Source organism: Helobdella robusta (genome assembly GCF_000326865.2).
Source record: "Helobdella robusta unplaced genomic scaffold HELROscaffold_3, whole genome shotgun sequence".
NCBI lineage: Eukaryota > Metazoa > Annelida > Clitellata > Rhynchobdellida > Glossiphoniidae > Helobdella > Helobdella robusta.
In genome coordinates, this window is record NW_008704501.1 from 3,347,844 (window position 1) to 3,369,599 (window position 21,756).

General features: G+C 31.1%; 4 protein-coding genes across 4 annotated transcripts; 1 reads left to right on the plus strand and 3 right to left on the minus strand.

Moving 5' to 3' along the window:
• Positions 1-1,104: 1,104 nt before the first annotated feature.
• Positions 1,105-5,732, minus strand: HELRODRAFT_161330 (hypothetical protein; the record flags this gene model as incomplete). The annotated part of the gene is made up of 11 exons (XM_009021258.1): positions 1,105-1,212; positions 1,750-1,935; positions 2,042-2,200; positions 2,424-2,555; positions 3,136-3,314; positions 3,570-3,704; positions 3,908-4,015; positions 4,262-4,351; positions 4,562-4,675; positions 5,257-5,415; positions 5,606-5,732. 11 exons carry the CDS (start codon positions 5,730-5,732, stop codon positions 1,105-1,107), a joined length of 1,497 nt encoding a protein of 498 aa, XP_009019506.1.
• Positions 5,733-6,456: 724 nt separating this feature from the next.
• On the minus strand, positions 6,457-7,561 carry HELRODRAFT_161331 (hypothetical protein; the record flags this gene model as incomplete). Its single annotated transcript, XM_009021259.1, has 3 exons — positions 6,457-6,683; positions 6,834-6,996; positions 7,448-7,561. The coding sequence occupies 3 exons, from the start codon at positions 7,559-7,561 to the stop codon at positions 6,457-6,459; spliced, it is 504 nt and encodes a 167-aa protein (XP_009019507.1).
• A 3,370-nt stretch (positions 7,562-10,931) lies between these two features.
• HELRODRAFT_65637 (hypothetical protein) lies at positions 10,932-12,783 on the plus strand (the record flags this gene model as incomplete). The annotated part of the gene is made up of 6 exons (XM_009021260.1): positions 10,932-11,351; positions 11,442-11,512; positions 11,578-11,721; positions 11,810-12,032; positions 12,242-12,396; positions 12,567-12,783. The coding sequence occupies 6 exons, from the start codon at positions 10,932-10,934 to the stop codon at positions 12,781-12,783; spliced, it is 1,230 nt and encodes a 409-aa protein (XP_009019508.1).
• Positions 12,784-13,073: 290 nt separating this feature from the next.
• HELRODRAFT_65100 (hypothetical protein) lies at positions 13,074-19,119 on the minus strand (the record flags this gene model as incomplete). Its single annotated transcript, XM_009021261.1, has 16 exons — positions 13,074-13,283; positions 13,367-13,540; positions 13,619-13,748; positions 13,850-13,943; positions 14,049-14,139; positions 14,735-15,070; positions 15,503-15,667; positions 16,460-16,572; positions 16,707-16,842; positions 16,987-17,105; positions 17,225-17,342; positions 17,559-17,690; positions 17,956-18,151; positions 18,225-18,308; positions 18,715-18,887; positions 19,063-19,119. Coding segments are annotated over 16 exons (2,328 nt in total), but the record flags the coding sequence as incomplete, so codon positions are not given.
• Between the last annotated feature and the right edge of the window lie 2,637 nt (positions 19,120-21,756).

A 21,756-nucleotide genomic window follows, 5' to 3' on the forward strand; every position in this document is an offset into this window, starting at 1 on the left:
ATACCTGTACCTACATATAATTTATTTCTAACTTTAAAAAAAGCTAGCAAGCTTTGTGTGATCCAGGGCTTTTCTACGCGATGGCGTTTGTTATAGAAGAACAAAATCTAGAAAACCACATTTTAAAAAGATTTACAAAAAAACTAACAGCAAAGTTTTTTCAATCTAATTTGAAACGTCGCTAAATTCAACAACCCATAACCTAGAAGTAGAAGCAACTGTCACACAGCAGTGGCGATTTAGACAACTTTGACGGGAGAACAAGATTTTCAAAAATATTGATATTTGACGAACTAGAGAAGATTTTAAAAAGATGGGTGGAATGTTTAAAAAATTTTCACAAATTAGTTGACAACCGGGGTATTTCAAAATTTTTTTCGGAAATGTTTCCATGTTCAGCGAGGGGCCAACATTGTGACGAGCAGTTAACTTTTTTGGTAACGTCAATTTTTTTCTTCAAAAACACTACATTTTCCGTTAAAACAACCACTTTTACTAAATTTTAACACAAATAACGCTCACAACTCATCCGCCATTGGTCACACAAGCGCTCCAAGCAAGCAGCAGCGAGAACAATCAACAACATGGAATTCTATCAATTCGGTTGATTCAGCCGTGATTCAGGAAAAAAGTTTATATAATTTTACAATTTAGTTTATCAAACTATTTTTACTTGAATTTATTTGAAATCATGGATCCGTTTGTACCTAATCACTAGCGTTGGGTGTACTTCCATTCTTTTAATTTATGAGGTTTAACAAGACCCATTGCTTCATCCCCGAAGTATTATATGCACTGCCGAGCATGACTAAATATGTCCAGCTTATGTATAATAATAGTCATAAAAATAGCGAGTCGTTATATTATTTTTAACTTAAACACTGTTTTATACTTCAGTGCTTAATGTGAAATTATTTGAGTACTAAAGTTATTGTTTTTTTTTGTTAAAATATTCATAATTTTGAGTTGAAACATAACTTGTAAAGACAAATTATATGTACAAATAGTTAATTTAGGCGAGTTTAATAAACTTAATAAATAAATAAACTAATTATCTGGCTAATAAGAAATTTCCTTAAATAACAAGAATTAAATGTTAAATGGTTATACTCCTCCACCACTTCGAGCAATGCTGATCGGTTTGAGCACCTTGTCATCATCACTTTCTCGCTTCTTAGCTGCTATCGATCCATGCCTCATGATGCTCATCAACTGGATTCAAATTTTACAATCACAAGTTCCAATATCATCAACGAATCCACAACAGTTACAAGTCACCATATTATATCAATCAGTAATTTGAATTAAATTTAGAAAAAATCTTATTAGATTGAAGTTACTTGACTAGATGATGAAATGAACAGAAAACTACAAAAAACTGTATAAAACGCAGGACCAGAGATTTTTGAAAGTGCGGTGAGAGTGCAACGAACGAAACTTGATACATGAATAGAGAAATTAAGTAGAAAAAAAATCAACTTTTAACTCTTAAAACGATATTTAAGTTCTGTCGGTCAAAAAAATCTTAGAAATTGTTTGGAAGAAGCAAATATAATTTGGATGAAAAAACAATACAAAACCTGCAAAAATTCATATTTATCGATTTGTGCATTCTTCTTCAATTCTGCCTCATCCAGCAGTTTATGAATTTTCTTAGCGTCATCTTTACTTTCCTTCTGCTAACAGAATGCTTTTCTTAAATGCAGTTCATGGCAACAAACAGCTTTAAAATGAAGGAAACGCGCCAACCTTAAAATGGTTTCTGAGATCATTTACGGTAATGTACCCTTTGTTATCAGCATCCAAAACTTTGAACTTATTTGTGTAAAAACTCACTTCTTCAGTTGTAAACTGAAGTTGGGCTTTTTCCAATTCAGTCTTTAAATTTAGACCCATTTCTTTCGATAAGAAATCTTTTGCTCTTTTTAATTCTTCCTTTTATTGAATTGTGTAAAAGAGAATTAAATAAAAGATTTGTTTCAATATACTAATTAAATTTGTGAAAGACGGCATTTAAATAAGGAAGCGATCGTGCTACAACCTCTTGTCTTTGTTTGGACCAGTTGAGTTCCACGGACATAATTTCAACAACGCGTGGTAGGACTTCTTCGGCCGCCTGGACATTAAGAAATGAAAGTCTCGTTCTCCTTGCAATCACATCCAGAGCCCTCTCTGCATATTCTTTCACAGCATACTTCACCTGATTATATTTATGAGCAACAAATTTTACAAAATTATGATGCAGCCAGTCAAAACAAAATTGTTCGTGAATCACTCATTAAGAAAGTGAAGACTGTAGTTATTTTAGATTAAGGTCAGTGTTACCTCCAATCATCAAACCTTAAATATTACTAAAATTTGTGGTCCCGTCATAAAAATTATACAACAAAAAAAAGAATTGAAAATGAATAAACGAACACGACCTCAGCTTCTATGTAGGGATAGTCTTGGTGAAGTCTTCTGCCAACCACCGGCCACCTCTTACCTGTAGGTTGCGCCAACTTAGCCACAGAAAATGAATGATCTCCATACGTTCTTGCAAGGTGTTGCGCCACCTAAAGATTATAAAAAAATTTTAAATTACAAATATATATATATATATATATATATATATATATATATATATATATATATATATAATATATACCGAGTTTGTGTAAAAGTAAATTGTGATCAATAATATCAAAAGCTTTCGTGAGGTCTATAAAAATCCCAAATGTAGGATGTTTATCATTTAAGTTATTAATAATTCTATGAGATAGTTCTAAAATGGCTAACTTCGTTGAGTGCTTTGGTCTAAATCCATATTGGTTATTAGACAATAATTTATATTTATCTATATATGATTTCATTTTGTTGGCAACTAATTTTTCAAGTACTTTTGACAAAGGGAGTACTTTTGACAAATATATTTAGTACCGTCAGAATTCTACTGAACTGTTGGCATTAAACAATTTAAAATTTGTCTTTTCAATTTTCTTAACTAGAATTTTCTGGATACTGTTCTATTTATTAAAAATATAATTATTATCCAAGTTCATTATGCAATATTTCATTAGAATTAATTTCATCTGCTTCGACTAATAATAATAATCTACAACGACATGAGGCTTCAAGCAAATAGCAGATACAAACATCGTTATCCAGCCCATAATCTTGAATGAGTCTGATGAAGAGAGTGGGGGTCCACTTGTGGGCTCCATCCAGTAACAAACCCTTCGTCAAACAGCCATTTTGTGTCGTCAGCTGACACACTTCCACACACTTGTTGACTGTCTCTTCTGCCATGTGTCTGTACGTTGTCCATTTACCTCCTAAGAAGTTTAGGGCCAAATTAATCATGTCATGTACAATAAATGTTGAAAAGATGTTTGAATCAATATAACTGAAGTCTAAGACATCATTTATTTGAAAATATTTTTGTAATTGATAGTCAGTGATGATGAAATATGATATAGAAACACAATTTATAAACAATTGAAAAGATTATATAACACAGGTCAGCAGCATTGGCCATAAAATGAAAACGCCAACAACTCATAAACGTTTGAGAGTAACAGAAAGCTGACCAGCTATTGTAACGAGGTTTGTGTCACTGACGTCAATGATGTGGTTCCTAGCGACGGATTGGGTGTTTTTAGCATTTGGATCAAGAACCAGGGGTCGTATGCCACTCCAGGCCGACAGAACGTCACCTCTGCGAACTTCAAATTTAGAAAAAAATTATTGTTTCATTAACATCATTAAATTAACTCAAACAATGAGACAATAATAAACTATAACTAGTTCAAATGCACAACAAGCGTAAAAACATTAAACAAATAAGAACGTTAAAAAAACATGAATGACTCCACAAAGAAGAAGATATAAATATTAACAAACACAAAAAAAACAATTGAAACCATACCATTGATGTCGGGGTTCAAATAATTTTTGATTTCATGAAGTATGAACTGAACCTCAGCCTCTGTTGGAGATGGGTGGTCAGTCACCTCACATGGAATGTCAGTTGTGCCTTCGTTTCAGAGTTTCAATGTCCATAACGAAAGAACAGAAACATCAACATTGCAGGAAAATAATGCAATAAATAAATTAGCCCTAAGAATGTGCAAATATAAATTTGTTAAATCTGATCCAATATTGCAGACGTTTCTTAAGCTGCTTATATGGTGATAATATGTACAACTTAAAAATTTTGATAACATCCACAAATTTATCAAATGTAAAAGAAGTAAAATGAAAATTAAAAACATCATATAACATGCCCGCCATTGTAGAGTTGAGCCAGGGTAGGAAGAAAATAACTCTTCCGTCCGATGTGGCTGGATCCAGGAGACCCATGTTCGACGGACTAAATGGCATTGTGGAAGAAAAAAAAAGTTTGTGGTAAATTAACATAACATAATTATTTTGACCACGTTATTTATCAACTATCCTCACTCAATTACTCCAAAACTGAAAAATTAGAAACAGATTCATAAATATTTAAAAAATGTAATCAAAGATTGATTGTCTGAAAAATGCATAAACCTATAGTAATCTGGTAGAATGATGTGCACACCAGAACTCGGTTGGCATATTTTTGAAGCCTGCTTGTCATCCAGCTGCCTGATGAAATCAGTATATGGACCCGTGGCGTTCACTACACATTTCGCTTTTATTTCAAACTGTTTCCCTGCAGTACATTAATTTTAATAGCTTTTGTCGTCTCAACTGCCCAATCAAGTTATATATTATATTTCCTATTACATTGCATAACTAAATTTAAACAACAAATGAATATTTTGATGTGCTAAAAATGTCACTTGTTTCGTTTTGGACATAAAATTATTTAAGTAATAGAAAAACCAAATGTAAATAAATTTGTAAAAATAAATTTATTTGAAAAATTTAATCAGCTAATATTATAAAGCGTTATATTTACAGCAACAGGCAAGAATATGGTACATGGAAAGGAAAGAATTAGACATCTCTGTGATCTTCAGTATGTGGACAATCTGATGGGTCGGGAAAAGCCAGAAAAAGTATGGTGTAGAATAAGTTCAAGAAAATAACATCAATGATAAGTGCTACAAGAAAACTGATAGAAAAAAACATGGGTGGACTTATGTAGAATCTAATCTCCAAAATAACATAAAAAATAATTACATAGAAAATAATGGTAAGTATTCAAGAATTAAAATGTAATTTCAACTTAATAATAAATAATTTGATCGTAAAAAACAGACACAACAAAATAGTAAACCACTTAAAGACCTGTTATGTTGTCTTTGACGATAGCGCCGGCCATCACTTCCTTATCCCCTTGCTTCCTTTTAACAAGTTTAATGACCTCAGTGTGATTGGCGACGTTGGCTCCATATCGTGCTGCTGTCAGCGCCAGAGCCAAACACATGCGTGCATCATCGTGCTGTCCTGCAGTCAGGTAGGTCCAATGCAAAATTAAGTCATTCATGTAGCTCAACAAAAATGATAAAACATCAATTACAAAAGCTACAACAAAACTGTACCGTCACTTAGAATTGAAGAACGCATCAAATTACTTATCAGTAAATTAGTTAAATGTAAGAAATACTGAAAAACAAATAAATATTAGAAGAACAACCATCATAATAAACAATGGCTCCTTTCAACTGATTGCTTTTCAACATTGGAAACAATTCCAAGGCCTTCGACTTTGAAAGTATGTAGCTACTCTTGAGCAGTTTTTGGCCTGCCACCAGATCGTACATTTTGATGCCTGCATAGTAGTAGGGCAGCTGCCACCATCTATATACAAACAAATTTCGATGAATTAAATATCATATAAGTAAAAATCAGGTGCGGTTACAAGGAAGTATCTCAAAAATACATATGCTTCTAATCACTCGTTCTATTAGTTGTCAATGCAGATAAAAAAATTTGTAGGTTTGATATAAATATGTAAGAAGATGAATGTAACAAAATGGACTTTCACAAGAAATAAAGTTGCATCCATCCTGATATTCAAATATTCCATAAAAAAGATCCCAGTGTGATAAAAATTATAATAAAATAATTAAAGTCTTTTAAATAAATAAATATAAATATAAATAAATAATGGGCTTAAACGTAAGTTAAATCATTAAATGCCATTTTGTTATGTGTACATCTGTTTTATTCATTAATGCTATTAGTTTCATCATCATCTTTATTATATTCAACAAAATTTATTAAAATAGCATAACGAATACAATTGTAAATCGTTACTTTAATCATAACTCAGCTCTCTATTCATTTAAATTTAAACATCTGCTAGCTGAAACATATATTCAAATATAATAAAATAATAATCAATTTCAACACAGACTGGCACATATAAAAACCATATAGGTACATTGATGAAGACATTTGTAGCAAAACATAACGCCGACTAAGTGCAACGCATAATGTCGAATAATCATTATAAAATATAATGCTATTATATGTAATGAAAAATTACTTGTAAACTGGAAGCATGATAGGGAGAGGTTGGGCCAAATGAGGAGCAATATTCAGCAAGTTTCCTCTTTCTGTCAGTGCCTCCTTCACCATTCTGTACTGCTCAACATCAAGGTTCATGATGGCCTTCTGCAGGTACCGCACCCCTCCGTGTATCAACTTTGTACTTCTGCTGCTTGTTCCAGAGGAAAAATCAAATTTCTCAACCAAAGCTGTTTTCAAGCCTTTTAATAACAATTTTATTTTATTTGTGTGTGTGTGTATGTGTGTGTGTGCGCGTAAAACAATCACATTTATATCAAACGTTTTTAATAAAGAATTAAAAAAGCAATTAAAATTAATTAGATAAATGATGAAGAGGATGGTGAACTGACCGCGTGTGGTTGCATCGAGAGCAATGCCACAACCAGTGGCACCCCCTCCAATGATGAGAATATCATATTCATTTTTCTGAAGATCTTTCAGTTGTTCTCCTCTGGTTAACAAAGGGCCTTGAGAAATTTTCAAGTAGGAGTCAGTAGCATGCAACAATTCTTCCTTTGATTTTTATTTATATTTTAAAAGCAAATAATATAAAAGGTATTTTGTGGAATCCATTAAATTATCAATTTAAAACTTATATGTATAATTTAAACTCGCTACACCTATAATTAGCATAACAAATAAAGCTGGCATAGTAAACAGCATTCAAAACAGGTCAATACCATTTATTAACTGCTCTGGTCATTTGGTAATTTTGGTTTAAGTTATTGGACAAAACAAATCTTAAATGTTAACTAAGTCTCATCAGTAGCTACAAAATGTTTTCAGAAAAGTAATGACCACTGTTGTTTTACTATCTATCAGCTGACAAATACTACTGCCAAGTAAAAATCAATATAATTTAGAGACCAATTTAAACTGTTCCTCCCATAAATTATAAAATTTTTTACACATTTTGAAACGGTAGATTTGACTTTAAAATAAAATTTTAGAATACATTGCTTACTGATTTATACAAGTTAGCAGGTGATCTGGAAATGTACCAAAAACTGAATGCCGTGCCACCAGCAACGGCTGAGGTGATGATGACAAACTTTTTTATTGCCCTTCTGAAGCTCATTCTTGAAAAGCAATGACAAAATAAAATAAATTGGTGCAAGATGAATTGGCTGGAAAAAATAAATTAAATTTAAAAAAAAATAATATTGAATTAAATATCTAAATAATAATTTTGAGATGATAAAAACATGCGTAGTAAAGTTATCAGTTAATAGAATGTTTAACAATCAATAATATGGAATGTTTTCTCTGAAAAATTGAAAATAATTTGATATGGTGGTAATGGGAAAAATGTAAAATAAGTTATCTTATGACCAGTAAGTTATGTAATATATGCTGTATGTAAATTGTATGTGCTGTATTATTTTGCCTCTGCTGAGTGATTCTGTTTTTAAAGAACTTCAACAATTAGAGATCCCTTACATTCCATTCCAACCTAATTATTTGTATGTAATTATTTGTTTGTATTTGTTAACACCAGATTAAACAAATTCTTTTATGCAATTATGGAAGAGAATTGAGGTCAGCAAAATAATTTAAGATGATCACTAGTAGAAGTTTTCAAACAAGTTTTTTTTGTTGATAAACACTTTTTGATTTGACTGATTCTTAAGCAACCACAACCTCATGACTCAATATCACTATGACTTTAGATCAGGTTCTTCTGTTAAACTTGCTGCTCTTCATCTTGTTCTCCAAGTTGCAGAAAATGATAAAAACAAATTCATCACTGAGCAATGCTCATTGACTTTTCTAAAGCTCTTCACTTTCTGTAGCATCTTATTAAACTCAATAAAATAAAACTCAAACACTAATTGTAATTATGACCAGGATTGATTGGTCCAGATTTGTTTGGAAATTTTTTCTCTAATTAAAAAAATATGTTTTTATTATTAATGTCTACTCAGATATGCAACCTATATACAAATTGTTTTTAAAGGTTCCATTCTTGGTACTCTCCTCTTCAATATTTTATTAAATGATCTTTTAAATTCTCCAATAGTTCCACAATTTATGCCATTTGCTGATGACATTAATGTCCTTCTACAAGGTAAAGATAATGGCACATTGATTAAATTATATCTAAAATTTAGATTTATGATTAAGATTTGTTTGTTATTAAACTTAGATTCTAAATTAAATAACAACAAACATATCTCATATTTTATTTGAATTATATTGGAACATACAGTCTATTTCTATTTTATATGTTATATAATATATATTTTATATGTATTTGTAATAAAAAGACACAATCATAATATATCATTTTTACTCTGTGATTACATATAACTCAGTCACACCGCACATTAACTGTTTCATTTTTTATTATTATTATTAATACTAATATAAATAACAGATTTAAATAAAATTTTATTTGTTAATGCCTGACAACCAACATTACATTACACAATAGATTAGATAATATAATATATTTTATATTTATTATATTACTATTTAAAAATTTAAAATAAAAAGTTGCACAACCTGCTGTCTTGTAGTCTTCAGCTTAACTTGACTCTAACTCTTCTTATCTTCTTCTTATTATTATTATTCTTTTCTTCTTGAAATCTAAAATTTTAAATTTAAAAAATATTTAAATTTTAAAAAATTTGAAATAAAATTTTAATTTAAGAAAGTTATGGATCTTATTAATAATTCCGGTCAGATCTGAGATTTCTAAATTATTAGTTATTATTGTAGTAAATATTATATTATCGATCTTTATTTATAATTTATAGAAAATAACCACTTCTAATTTAAAAACAAGGATCCTAGTTTTTAATAGCAGGTAGAAAAATGAATTTAAATCTCAAATCTTTTTTTGAAAATAAATCTGAAAATTTTATACTATGTATGTATATAAAAATAATATAAATGCCATCATATATATATATATAATATAGATCATATACTTAGAATAAATAAATATAAAGAATATACGTAGATCATACATGTTATCATATTTAATAAATTACACATATTATTATATTAAACAAAGAAATTACATTACTCCAGGGTGTCGGAGTCCACATATATAAAACAAATGAGTCTGACTTCGACTCCTTGACTAACAATTTTCCTACTCCGACTCTGAGTAAGTTTTCTATTCAGACCACCTGCCTAACCCATACCCGGTGTTAATACTGTTTCTTTCGGTGTACCTTAAGGCTCTGTTCTGGGCCCAAATATGTTCCAAATGTTCATAGCAGATACTTCCGATATTTATAAAAAATAAGATTTTGCCGGTCATTATTCTGCTGATGAAACTCAGATCATCGTATCATGTGTACCCAATGAATTTGATTCAATGTGAAATCGTCATGCCCTTTGTTTGCTTGGTATTATCGCGATTGGATGGCAGATAATTCACTTCGATTGAATCAATGTTAAACTAAGTTATTACCGGTAATAACCTGGCAACAATTAAAAAAAATTAATAACTTCAGCATAAAATTTATAAAATAGACATTGATTTTTGCAAATCTGCTAGAAATTTAGGATTCAGATTTGACAAAACACTCTCGATGTTCGGTCAAGTCAAATGGCTGGCTGGATCATGTGCGTCTCAGTTAAGAAGATTACGGTTGGCACGTAAAATGTTATTGAAAATGCTATCAAATGTTTGATGAATTCATGCAAAGATTGTCTACTGTTAGAGCCTTTTGTTTGGGGTGTCTAGGAAATGCATTTCGAAGCTCCAAATTAGTAGTAGATTGTTTAAAATATGATCACATCACACCAATTCTACAAAGATTAGGGCTACACTGGCTTACGGTAAAAAAAAGAATTGTTTATAAATATGCGTCATCTACAAAAGTGTCTGAATGGAATCGGACCAAGATACCTAGTTGGTTTAAAAGACTGATCTCTTAAATCTGATGAATCTAGTCTAGCTAGTTTGTTGCCAGTTCCTTATGTTAAGTCGAGGATCGGTTCAAGAGATAATTCCATTGTTGGGTCCGTACTTTGGAAATATTACCTGTTCATCTAAGTCGTCAGAATTTAAAATTTAAAACTTATTTACTTCAGTTATAACCGTTTTTACATTGCGAATTAGTCACATCTGCTTACATGACATGAAATCCAAATCGCTACCTTCATTTAAACTATTATAAATATATATTTTAATTATTTTGTTTGTATTGTTAGAGTGCCAACGAACATGATAAATATGCATGAAACCTTTATCAGTGGCGATCTTTTTTTATATTTATTTTATTTATTCTAGAGACGGTATGTTTAATCTTTTGGTGACGTTTATACATTCAAATTCAATCGTTGTTCTTTAAATGATTGTAAATACTCATACATTTTGAACAAAATTTTTTTATCAAATGGCGGAAGAGGAAATAAAAAAATTGGCGCGAAATGCAAGTTGCGACCGATACAATCTTCATGATTTTTATGCATGCAATTCCGGAAATGACATGGGCGTATCAACTGTTGGTTTCAGAACTCAAAAATACAATCCGGCTGAGTCGAGCGAGGTCATGTATGCTAGATTTCGTCAAATACTTTCCGATTTGAATAATGCCGAAAACGTTAACAAAGTTTCGCGCGAAATAATTTCTAAAATCGAAAGAAACGCTCGACAAATTCAGTTCAACTCCACAAGACATCTAAAAGATCGGGTTGGTGACATAACCTTGTGGAAAAATCAACTATGTGAAGAAATTAAGGAGACCGCTCTAGAAATTATTCAGTTAAATGAATTTAAAACTAGATTAGAAAAAGCTCAATTAGCTCATGAAATTATAAACATGATAGTGTCAGATAATTTGAATGCCAGAGAGCATAGGGATGGAGTGGATAAAGTGCAAGATAACGTTGAACTTGGTCTTCTGAAAGTAGCTTCAATTTAATTTTTTATTTTAAAACTTTGATTTTAGTGTTGCTTATTAAAAATTGCAATTTTATATACGTTTTAATGTTTATAGGAGCTGGAAATAACGAATAGCGCGATGGAGCTATTGAAACGAACTTTGAAACAATGTGAAGAGCAGATTAAGTTAGTTTGTTTTAAATTTGTCACAGTAGTAAAAAAATATAAAAAAATCGAATAAACTCACAAAGACGCAACAAAAACTGCAAACACGAAATGGAAATGGATTGGAGCGACAAGAAGGAAGCGCACGACAATGACTGTTTCAATGCATCACTGAAAGAGGATTCTCGGTGTAAACAGTTTTATCCAGCCGCCGCGAAATTTCAGGAAATGTGTGAATATTTTTTTTAATTTTCTATTTTTTGTGTGAAATAATCTAATAAAAACATGGAAATAAACCAACTATCAATTTGGAACCAGTCAATCGACACCAGAGTCTTGGGCTCAATTCACACACGACAACCTAGCTAAGGCAGAACAGGAGCGCATGTCTTCCATACAGTTGAGATGCCTGATTGATAACTTACTTGATACGACCGCTAATGACATCAGGAAACAAGCCGATGATGTTAACTTCTTGTTTAATAATCGCATCAAAGTATTAAGTGAAACATTGTGGAAATTAAACGAAGACCTGACTAAAGTATCTATGTAGTTTAATGAAACTTTCAGCAAGAAACAATTTTATAGATTTGAAAAAATTTAGTTTAACATAAACAAAATTTTCCAATCGTTTATAATTTAATTAATTTATTAGTTTTTCTTTGCTCTTTCGGTTTCATTTGATTTGCGCTTTTCTGCCAAATCATTTTGTAAAGTAGGTTTAAATATTATTTTGAATTGTTATATTAGGTAAATAAAATGGTCTACAATTGTGAACTAAACATTGAAACAATCAAAAGAAGCATAAAAAATTATGAAGAATTGATGAAAGTCGCTCAAACCAGACTTAGAAATCGAGAGAACAGACCAAACGTTGAGTTAACAAGAGATCCTGCCCAATACAGGTCAATATTTTACTATTCAGTTTTTTAAAACATATATATATTAAAATATCTTGATGAGTTTTATTCAGCAAAGCACTCATAAAAAAGTTTGTTGTTGCTATATAAGTATAAATAAATTTGAAGATGTTTGCTAATCAAGTTATTTTAGTTATCAAATAAAACCTCAATAGTTTGGTTAGTGAAGTAAACGAATTGGCAAGATCTTTGGACGCTTTGATTCAGAAAACTAATGAATCTGAAAGTGCATTGAAGGATATGCTGGATGAAAGAACACTTCTGGAGAAGAACAAGCTGGTTGTCGAATATTCAATTTTTATCGACAGGGAAAAGTGTTTGCCTCATCGCACCAGGTACCCGAGTAAAATGAAACTTCTTGGCTATCAGTAAACTAGAATCGTATATCAGCAATTTAAGCTGCAATCGTTTATGCACTTATGACTACGATTTTAAATAATTGATAAAAATATAAAAACGGTTTTATTCAGCAGTTATTCAAATAAAGTTTTAATGTTTATGTTTGATTAGGTGAAAAAAATAAAATGTTTCAATCAGAAAATTCGAAAGTATTTAGATATGGCTGTCAGCTGTACAAATTATAATCCGGAGTATTCGAACTCTCTGAAAATCTTATTGGCAAATTAAAAATTGAAATAGTGTAAGAAATAATTTATAAAGCTTTAAAAAAATAAATTTAATAAAATAAACTTATTAAATTTATAAAAATGTGTATACTTGTTTTGGTTAAAAAATTTGTTGAATCTTCTGCCTTCTTTGACAGACGCATCATAAGCATCAAAAATGTTTGCTTCAGCCTCGCTCACTGATCTGGAGGAATTTCGGAGAGCCTCTTCAAAGTGATGGCCACTTATCATCATATTGTTGAAATTCTTTATAACGAGCGATAACACATTAAAATTTTTTTGAAAATAATAGTTATAATAATACTCATTCAAGTCATGAAAATAGAGACATGATTTAATTGTTTGAAATATTTGAAAGTATTTATATTTGTTTGTTTGAAAGTACTAACATTTGAATCGATGTATTCTCGCATCGCGTAATGCTTCGCCTTCCTACACAGTTCACCAATATCCGCTCCACTAAATCCAGGTGTGCTCTCAGCCAGGTGTTTTAAGTTCACTGTCTGTAAAATTAAAACGTTTTTATATATACCAAATAGTAGAAATTTGACGGCATCATTTAAATTGTAAAAGGTCATTACGTTATCGATCGGCGAGTTACTGAGTTTCGATTGAAAAATACACAATCGCGATTGAAGATCTGGCAAGGGAATGTAAATCAGTTTGTCTATTCTGCCAGGTCTTAATATTGCTGGATCAATTATGTCTGGACTGAAATGTTCAGTTTCATTACATTTGAGTTACATTTTTGGTATGTATTCACAGATTAATGCAACTTGCAATCGTAACTTATCGTTGAGACTCGTACAAACCGATTGGTGGCACCAATGACGAAAACACCATTGCTATCAGTAATTCCGTCCATTTCAATTAATATTTGATTGACGATTCTGTCAGCAGCGTGTCCTACTTTGTGAATTACATTAAGAAGGAATTACAATTTTACAAATATAAAACAACAACGAACGAACAAAGAGACTTTGGCAATTATATATAATTATTTTTGTTTACCTGCTGCTCCACTGTTCGGCTCCATCGACCGCGACGCTGCTATCGAATCAATTTCGTCAAAGAATAAAATGCACGGACGCGAAGCTCTTGCCTGAAGTTGTCAATAATATTGATTATTTATCAGAAATTTTTAAACTGAAATTGTGATTAATATTCATTATTTACAAGAAATTTTAAACTGAGATTGTGATTAATATTCATTATTTACTAGGAAATTTTAGATTGAAATTGCCTTTTCAAAATTTTTCACATTATAAGGTATACTTGGAAGCAAAAACAACATTGATCTCACATAGGTGTTATTTTTTTATACATGAAATCACCAACTAGCAGATGATATTGATTGTGGGTAAACTGAAATGTCAAAAGTTTTACTTTCTTTCTCTCTTTCTCTCTCTCCTGCCTTCTCTCTCTCTCTCTCTCTCTCTCTCTCTCTCTCTCTCTCTCTCTCTCTCTGCTCTCTTTCTTTCTCTCTTCTGTAACGTTCACAGGTGCCAACAACTCAAACAGCGTATGCAAATACGTGCAAAACCCACACACCACACACATTGCATGCAGGGCAGGGTATCTTTTACTGTTACGCCATCAAGCATTAGCGCCGAGGTTTTCGGGACAAGTCATACTTAAGTGCAGCAATTCAATTTTTTATTAGACAAATAATTGTATAGAAAAAAATAAAATGGAACCTTAGCAAAGAGTTCTTTTACGTTGGATTCTGATTCTCCAAACCACATACTCATCAGTTGTGATGCGTTGACTGCTATGAAATTGATTCCGCATTCACTTGCAAGTGCCTTCGCGATCAGGGTCTTCCCACAACCAGGTGGACCGAAAAGCAACACTCCTTTGGCGGGAGTAATGTCCAGACGTTCAAACATTTCTGGGTACAATGAAGGAAAGCGAATAAGCTCCATTAATCCATTTTTAACATTATTGAGACCAGCACATTCGTTCCATGACACATGCGGTATTGCAACTGTCAGCTCCCTCAGACCAGTCGGTGTAATCAAACGTTTCGCCATCTATTGAGAATAATTATGAAATAAAAACTATTAAAGGTCAAGAGGGTTTCTTAAAAATTTTAAACTAAGAAATTAAAAATATTACGAAACACTTAATATTTGTCAACTTCAATTAAAAAATCTTGTGGAAAGTTATGTTGATTTGCAACTCGAAGCAAAATAATAATTTAAATTTGAAAATTTTCTTGAAAAAATTTTTTAATCAGCAACAAATTGATTTGATGAATTTTGACGTTTTTTCCAATTAATTGGTTGAATGTAAATGGATTTAATAAAAAGGTTTACAAATCGAAAATAAGTATATAAAAGAAAATATTAAATTCAATTATTAAACTATTAATTTATTAGAATTCCCGCTAAAAATAATTTGCCTTAAAAGTTTTGTACTAAATTTAACCGATTGAAAAAAATTGATAAAATTATTAATAATACTTCAAAAAATTTGAGACTGATTGGAATGTTTTCGAACTGATCGACATCAATTCTCTCTTTACTCCAATCTATATCTTTGAGAATATCCCTGATCTGCAAAGTGGCCGCTTCCATGCACAGGCCTGCCAAGTCAGCTCCAGAGAATCCGTGTGTTTCTTTCGCTAACTTGACGAACAAATGTTTTTAGAGTGGTAAGCATTTTGTATCATTTATATTTTTGTTTTTTGTTAAACAATTCAGAAAAACATGCAAAGCTTCTTGCATAAGTAATTCATGTTCTTGACTTTTCTTCTGCTTTTGATACCGTTGATCACACTATTCTATTTTTTTAACAGGTTTATTCATGAAGAAAAAAATACGTGAATAGAATATTGAGACTGCTAGAACATTATTACTGATTCTTGTTTATCTTGGTTTCTTATCTCTGTAATCGTTTTTCATCTGTTGTTTTTAATAATGCTTCTTCTAACTCCTCTACTCTTACTTTTGGAGTACCTCAAGGATCTATCCTTAGCCCTCTTCTATTTATACCCTATACCTCTGAACTCCCTCGTATTATTAATAACTTTTCTTTCACTAGTCAACTATATGCTGATTTATATTTGTTTTCTTCCATCTAATCTCAATAAGGTTCTTCATAATCTATCCCTAAGTCTTTCTTCAATTATCGACTCTATTTGTCTTCAACCTAATCCTTCTAAGTTTGGATTAATTTGTTTTAATAAATCTAAACGCTCTATTACTGTTCCTTCTGTTATCACACCTGGTTCTAAAACTCTTGATGTTTTTCATAAGTTTCGTAGTCTAGGCTTTATTTTTGAATCTAGCGATATAATAATATTCAAAAAATAACTTAAGAAAGTATGAAAACATCAGTGACACAAATCAACATCGGTTATTATGACGAGTAGTTTTATATTTTAACTGAAATTTAATCACGAATAACTTGATCAGCACTTTTGTCAAGTCAACATTTTCGTGGAGGTTCATTTTCTTCGTGTGAATCTTCAAAATCTCCAATCTACCGTCGCAGTCTGGCAGCGGTACATGTATTTCACGGTCAAATCTGCCTGTAAGTAACACCAATTTGTCATCAATTAATTTCTTAGTATAAAATATTTTTACATCCTATAGACATTTTAAAGTCGTGAAAAATTTATACGAAAATTTTTGTAGAAAACACATGCATTAAAATTATTCATACCATATCTTCTGAGCGCTGGATCAATCGAATTTGGTTGATTGGTGGCACCTATGACGATGACATTGTTCCTGCGAGAAACACCATCCATCAACGTTAACAATTGAGCAACCATGCGTTTTTCAAGATCTCCAACGGCCTATTTATTATATAAAATATATTTTTCAAATAACTTTAGTCTGAAAGTGTAAAAAATTTTTTGAGTAAATGAAATGCGTGTTTAGATATTTAAAAGCAAAAATTTTGAGTAAAGATTTAACAAATTGATTTGTCTGTTTGGTACTTGGCTACGTTTTGGGACTAATGAGTCAATCTCGTCGATAAAAATAATAGATGGAGATTTTTGATTCGCTTCGCTGAAAATTTTTCTCAAGTTACTTTCTGATTGGCCAACAAACTTATCTGGATGGATATTTTGATATAAATTGATATAAATTTTACAATTAAACTGTTTTATATTAAGAATACATTTTGATAAATTCAAAACTATGTAACAACATTTTGTTATTTAAAAAACTAACTTAACAACTCTGGTCCATTAATTGAGAAAAAATTAGCTTTGGTTTCTTGAGCTATTGCTCGGGCAATCAAAGTTTTACCAGTGCCTGGTGGTCCATACATCAACACGCCTTTTGGTGGCTATGAAGAGACAACAGGTGCGTCAGTATTTTAAACATTGCTAGCGACTTTTAACTCATAAACTTATTTTTAACATCTGAATATACTAAAAGTAACAATTAAAAAATATGAATAAAAACGAGATGATTGAAATATTCCGTTCGTACATTTTCAATTTATAAAATAATATTTGGAAAGAATTGCCTAAATATGTTTATTTTAGATAGTCAGACATACTTCTATTCCATAAGCATCGTAGATCTCTGGATGAAGAAGTGGTATTTCAACAACTTCTCTGATGGCGCCAATAATTTGACTGCACCCTCCAATATCTTCGTAACCAACTTTCATAGGATCGCAGTTTTCATCCTGTTTTTCATTTTAAAAATAATAAAAGACTGCGTCGACAAAAATTTCATTTCGGTAGAGCGTGAAATGAACACGTGTCGGTTCACTTGCTTCTTTATGTACGTTTCAAAATGAAACGAGCCTATGGGTTTCATCTGAGCATTTTTTGTGAAATGCTGACTCTTAGTTTTAGCGTTGCAGCTAAATAACATCACGCGTTTTTTTACCAGGTCTGTTCGTTGTAATAATTTAAAAAAACGTTCTGCACAATAATTAAACTAAAAACCTTTTTTTTAGCTAAAGTTGGTAAGCAATTAATAATAGTTTTAGGAAAGACAATGCAATATGGCGAAGGAAATGTGGCCACCACTTTGAAATCCACTTTTCTATTTTCAGAATCTTTAACTCCAAACACGTTTCCAATCATGAGTGGCCGAAAAGCACGATCGAAATAAGGCTTCAAAAATTTGTTGAGTAGGTCCCTGCCAATTCGAACACAAATATCCAAACAATTTATTAAAATGAAGTTCGATTATTTAAAAAATATCTACAAACTCATTGTTGAGTTCATTGGTACAATCATCAAAGGCCTGAACATGTATAAACGCTCCTGGCTCGATGTCATATATTACTGAAACTCTTATTTGTGCGGGAAAAATTAAAGTAAATAAGATATTTAATTCTCATTATCATTGTTCGTTATTCATGTACACCTTCAAATGAAAATAAAAAAATAGTGAAACGAATTTGTGTGCTGCGTTATATTGTATTATTAATTTATGTGTATTATACTAAATAGTATAATAAAATTAATACATTTAATATTAAATGTATTAATTTTATGGTATATCTTTGAATTTTATTCATGTTTATAGTTTTAGATTGATTATAATGATAATATAAGAATGAAAATAATTATAATAATAATAATATCAAAAATTGACATTGATCAGGAAAACTTTAAACAATACGATAAACGAAGCTTACTTAGCAGCTTGACTTTATAATGCTTTGAAAATAAGAAAAATAAATGATCATTCCTTACTTTATTTCCTGTAAGGGTTTCACATTGAGGTTATAGAGGACGCATTCATTGACAACTATTGAATTGTTATCTAAAGCATCGTCTTTCTCGACCATGCAGACAGATTCCCGTCTCAACTTTCCTTGCAATCGCAAAATGTCTCCCCGGTTTATATGCATTTCACTTAGTTTTGTCTGTATTTGTCAATTTCGACACACACATACACGTATATATATATATATATATATATATATGTGTGTGTGTGTGTGTGTGTGTGTGTGTGTGTGTGTGTGTGTGTGTGGTGTGTGTGTATATATATATATGTGTGTGTGTGGTTATAAATGGAATGTTCAAATAACATTTTCTAACCTCGGAGATTCGTACTAGCGAGTTATCTGTTTCAAGTCTTTCTGAGATGTTTAATCTTTAAAAAACGTTATCTAGTTTATTGATATTAATATAACAAATTTTGAGCAACTAATAACTTTCGTTTATCTTCTAACTAAGATACAACTGAAATATCTCTGTTGGGATATGCATATACGCCAAAGAAGGTGTTGACTAAAAATTTTATTCGTCAACGTTCTTTGCTGTTGTGGATCCTTCAAAGACCCCAATTATTTTGCTAATGTTTGGTACAGTAATTTATTTAGAATAAGTTTCTAAAATTTCTGAAACACCTTTTAATAAAGTGTGTTGTATAATATTTTATTTGGCAACCAGTTATTTCTTTGCGTTTTTTATAGAGCTGTCTAAACAAAACACGTACGATTTGTGTAGTCGATGCATATAAATATAATTACACTAAATGTACATATGAAAGATTGTTTCTGCGTTTATGGTTCAAAAGTTTAATCCATAAACAAAAAAATGCGAAATTTGTTAACATTTCTGCTCTTGACAGAGCTACGTTAAAATAGAAAATAAATTTTTCAGGTTCCGTTCCAGGTCAATTTTAACTTGTAACAGTATTTTGGTTAATAGGTGAGATTTTGCAGGAACCCCAGAAAGGTTTTAATTGTGAGTTTTCCAATGAAAGGTTGTGTTGTGCTTATTAAAAGTGATTTAGCTGCAAACTAATTTGTGGCATTATTGTAAGAGTTTATTTTATGTCAAAAATGTGTTGTTTCACTTGTTGAATACCCCAACATTTCAACTGCTACAAAGTGTAGAAGATCGGGTTTTGTGGAGGTCGATGGTCGCCAATGTCCTGAAAGGTTGAGGCACGAGAAAGAAAGAAAAGAACGTTGTTTTGAAAAAATAACTGCTAAAAATCATAGAAATCACTTTTGAGAAATCTCGGTTTATCAAATATTGAAATATTCACGTTGAACTAGCCTAAATAACAACAACAACAATAATAATAATAATGTCAACAATAATGACATTATTTATTCAATATTTCAGTATACAGAATTATTATTAATAACATTTATCTAACAAGTACCAAACATTAGATAACCTTTCACACATTATAAACTTGCTCTTCGAAATATTACACAAAATGAAATATGTTGTTTAAATGAAATATTGTAAAGAATACTGCTTATGTAAATAAAATATTATGATTTCTATTTACCGTGGATTCGTAAACATTGAAAACGTTTATAGAAAACAAAGATTTCAATCTGACGCAATCGCTATCAGAAAAATAACCAAACTCTTAAAAGTTAATAAGCATAAATGGTCATTAATCATATCATGAGGCTGTACATGAAAATATGATGACAACTGTTTTGTAGTAGTTGTTAGAATAAAGTCAGAGAGTTCGTTAACTTTACAATCAGTTGGTTGCAAGCGATTTTATTTGTCACCAGTTTCTTTATAAACTGATAACGTATAATAAGAAACAACAGGTAAAGAATGAGTTAACCTAATGCGAATGCTTCAAATGAAATAAACATTTGATATGTATAAGTTTAATATATATATATATATATATATGACAAATTACGAAGCTGTTTAAATGCGGTTGATGTGTGGATGGCTCAAAATGGAATAAAAATGAATTAGGATAAAACTCAGGTCATACCAATCGGTACCTGGCAACAAACGTCTAGGATTGGTGTTAACTTCATCAAAATAGGGAATACTGATGTTTATTTTGTTAAAACAGCGATGGTGTTGGGATTTACATTTGATGTAATTTGAACTATGAAGATGCATGTTCCAAACTTGGTTAGATCATGTGCATTTCAATTGCGTACGTTGAATCGTGCAAAGGAGTTTTTGAACAAAACAACATCCATTCATTTATACATCCAAGGTTGGACTATTGTAGCGGTTTACTCAATGGAACTCAATGGCGTGAAATTGCTATGCTCCAAACGGTTCAGAATAGGGCTACTAGAATCATTGTTGGTGGGCAATGGTTTGATCACATGAGCCCGGTACCTCGGGATTTGCATTGGCTGTCTGTTCAAAAAAGAATATGGTTTCAATTATGTGTTTTAATGTATTAAAGCTTGAATGGGTTAGCACAGCAATATTTGTCTAATAGGTTTCTGTACAAATCAACTATTGGCCAGTGGATTAGTCTAAGATCAGATGATTGTGATTTATTAGTGCAGCCGATGACAGCATTGAAATTAGGGTCACGCTAACATTGCGTGATCGCAATTTGTCGTTTTCTCATTTCAAAAGGCAGTTGAAGACATTCATTTTTTAGCAATAGGTTCGAAATACGTGGAGGCGCGCGTGAGAACCTTTTAATGGGTGCTATACAAATTATCTAATAATAATAATATATATATATAACAATGTATATATTTATATGGTTTAATGTTAGGCTATGATTTTTAGCAGTTAAACATTAAGTATATATATATATATATATATATATTTATATTATATATATATATATATATATATTTTTACAATATTCTATAAATTCTACCGAATGTTTGGCGTTAATATGTTTGTAGTTCGTTTTTTCGATTATTCGACAAGTCTTGAACTACCTTCTTTTTAACTTCTAATTCTCGAGAGAGATGGAGCAGTCGCTGCTCGCGATCTTGTTCGATTGTTAGATTACGTCGGTTGGTCGCAGAACTTCGAGTAAAT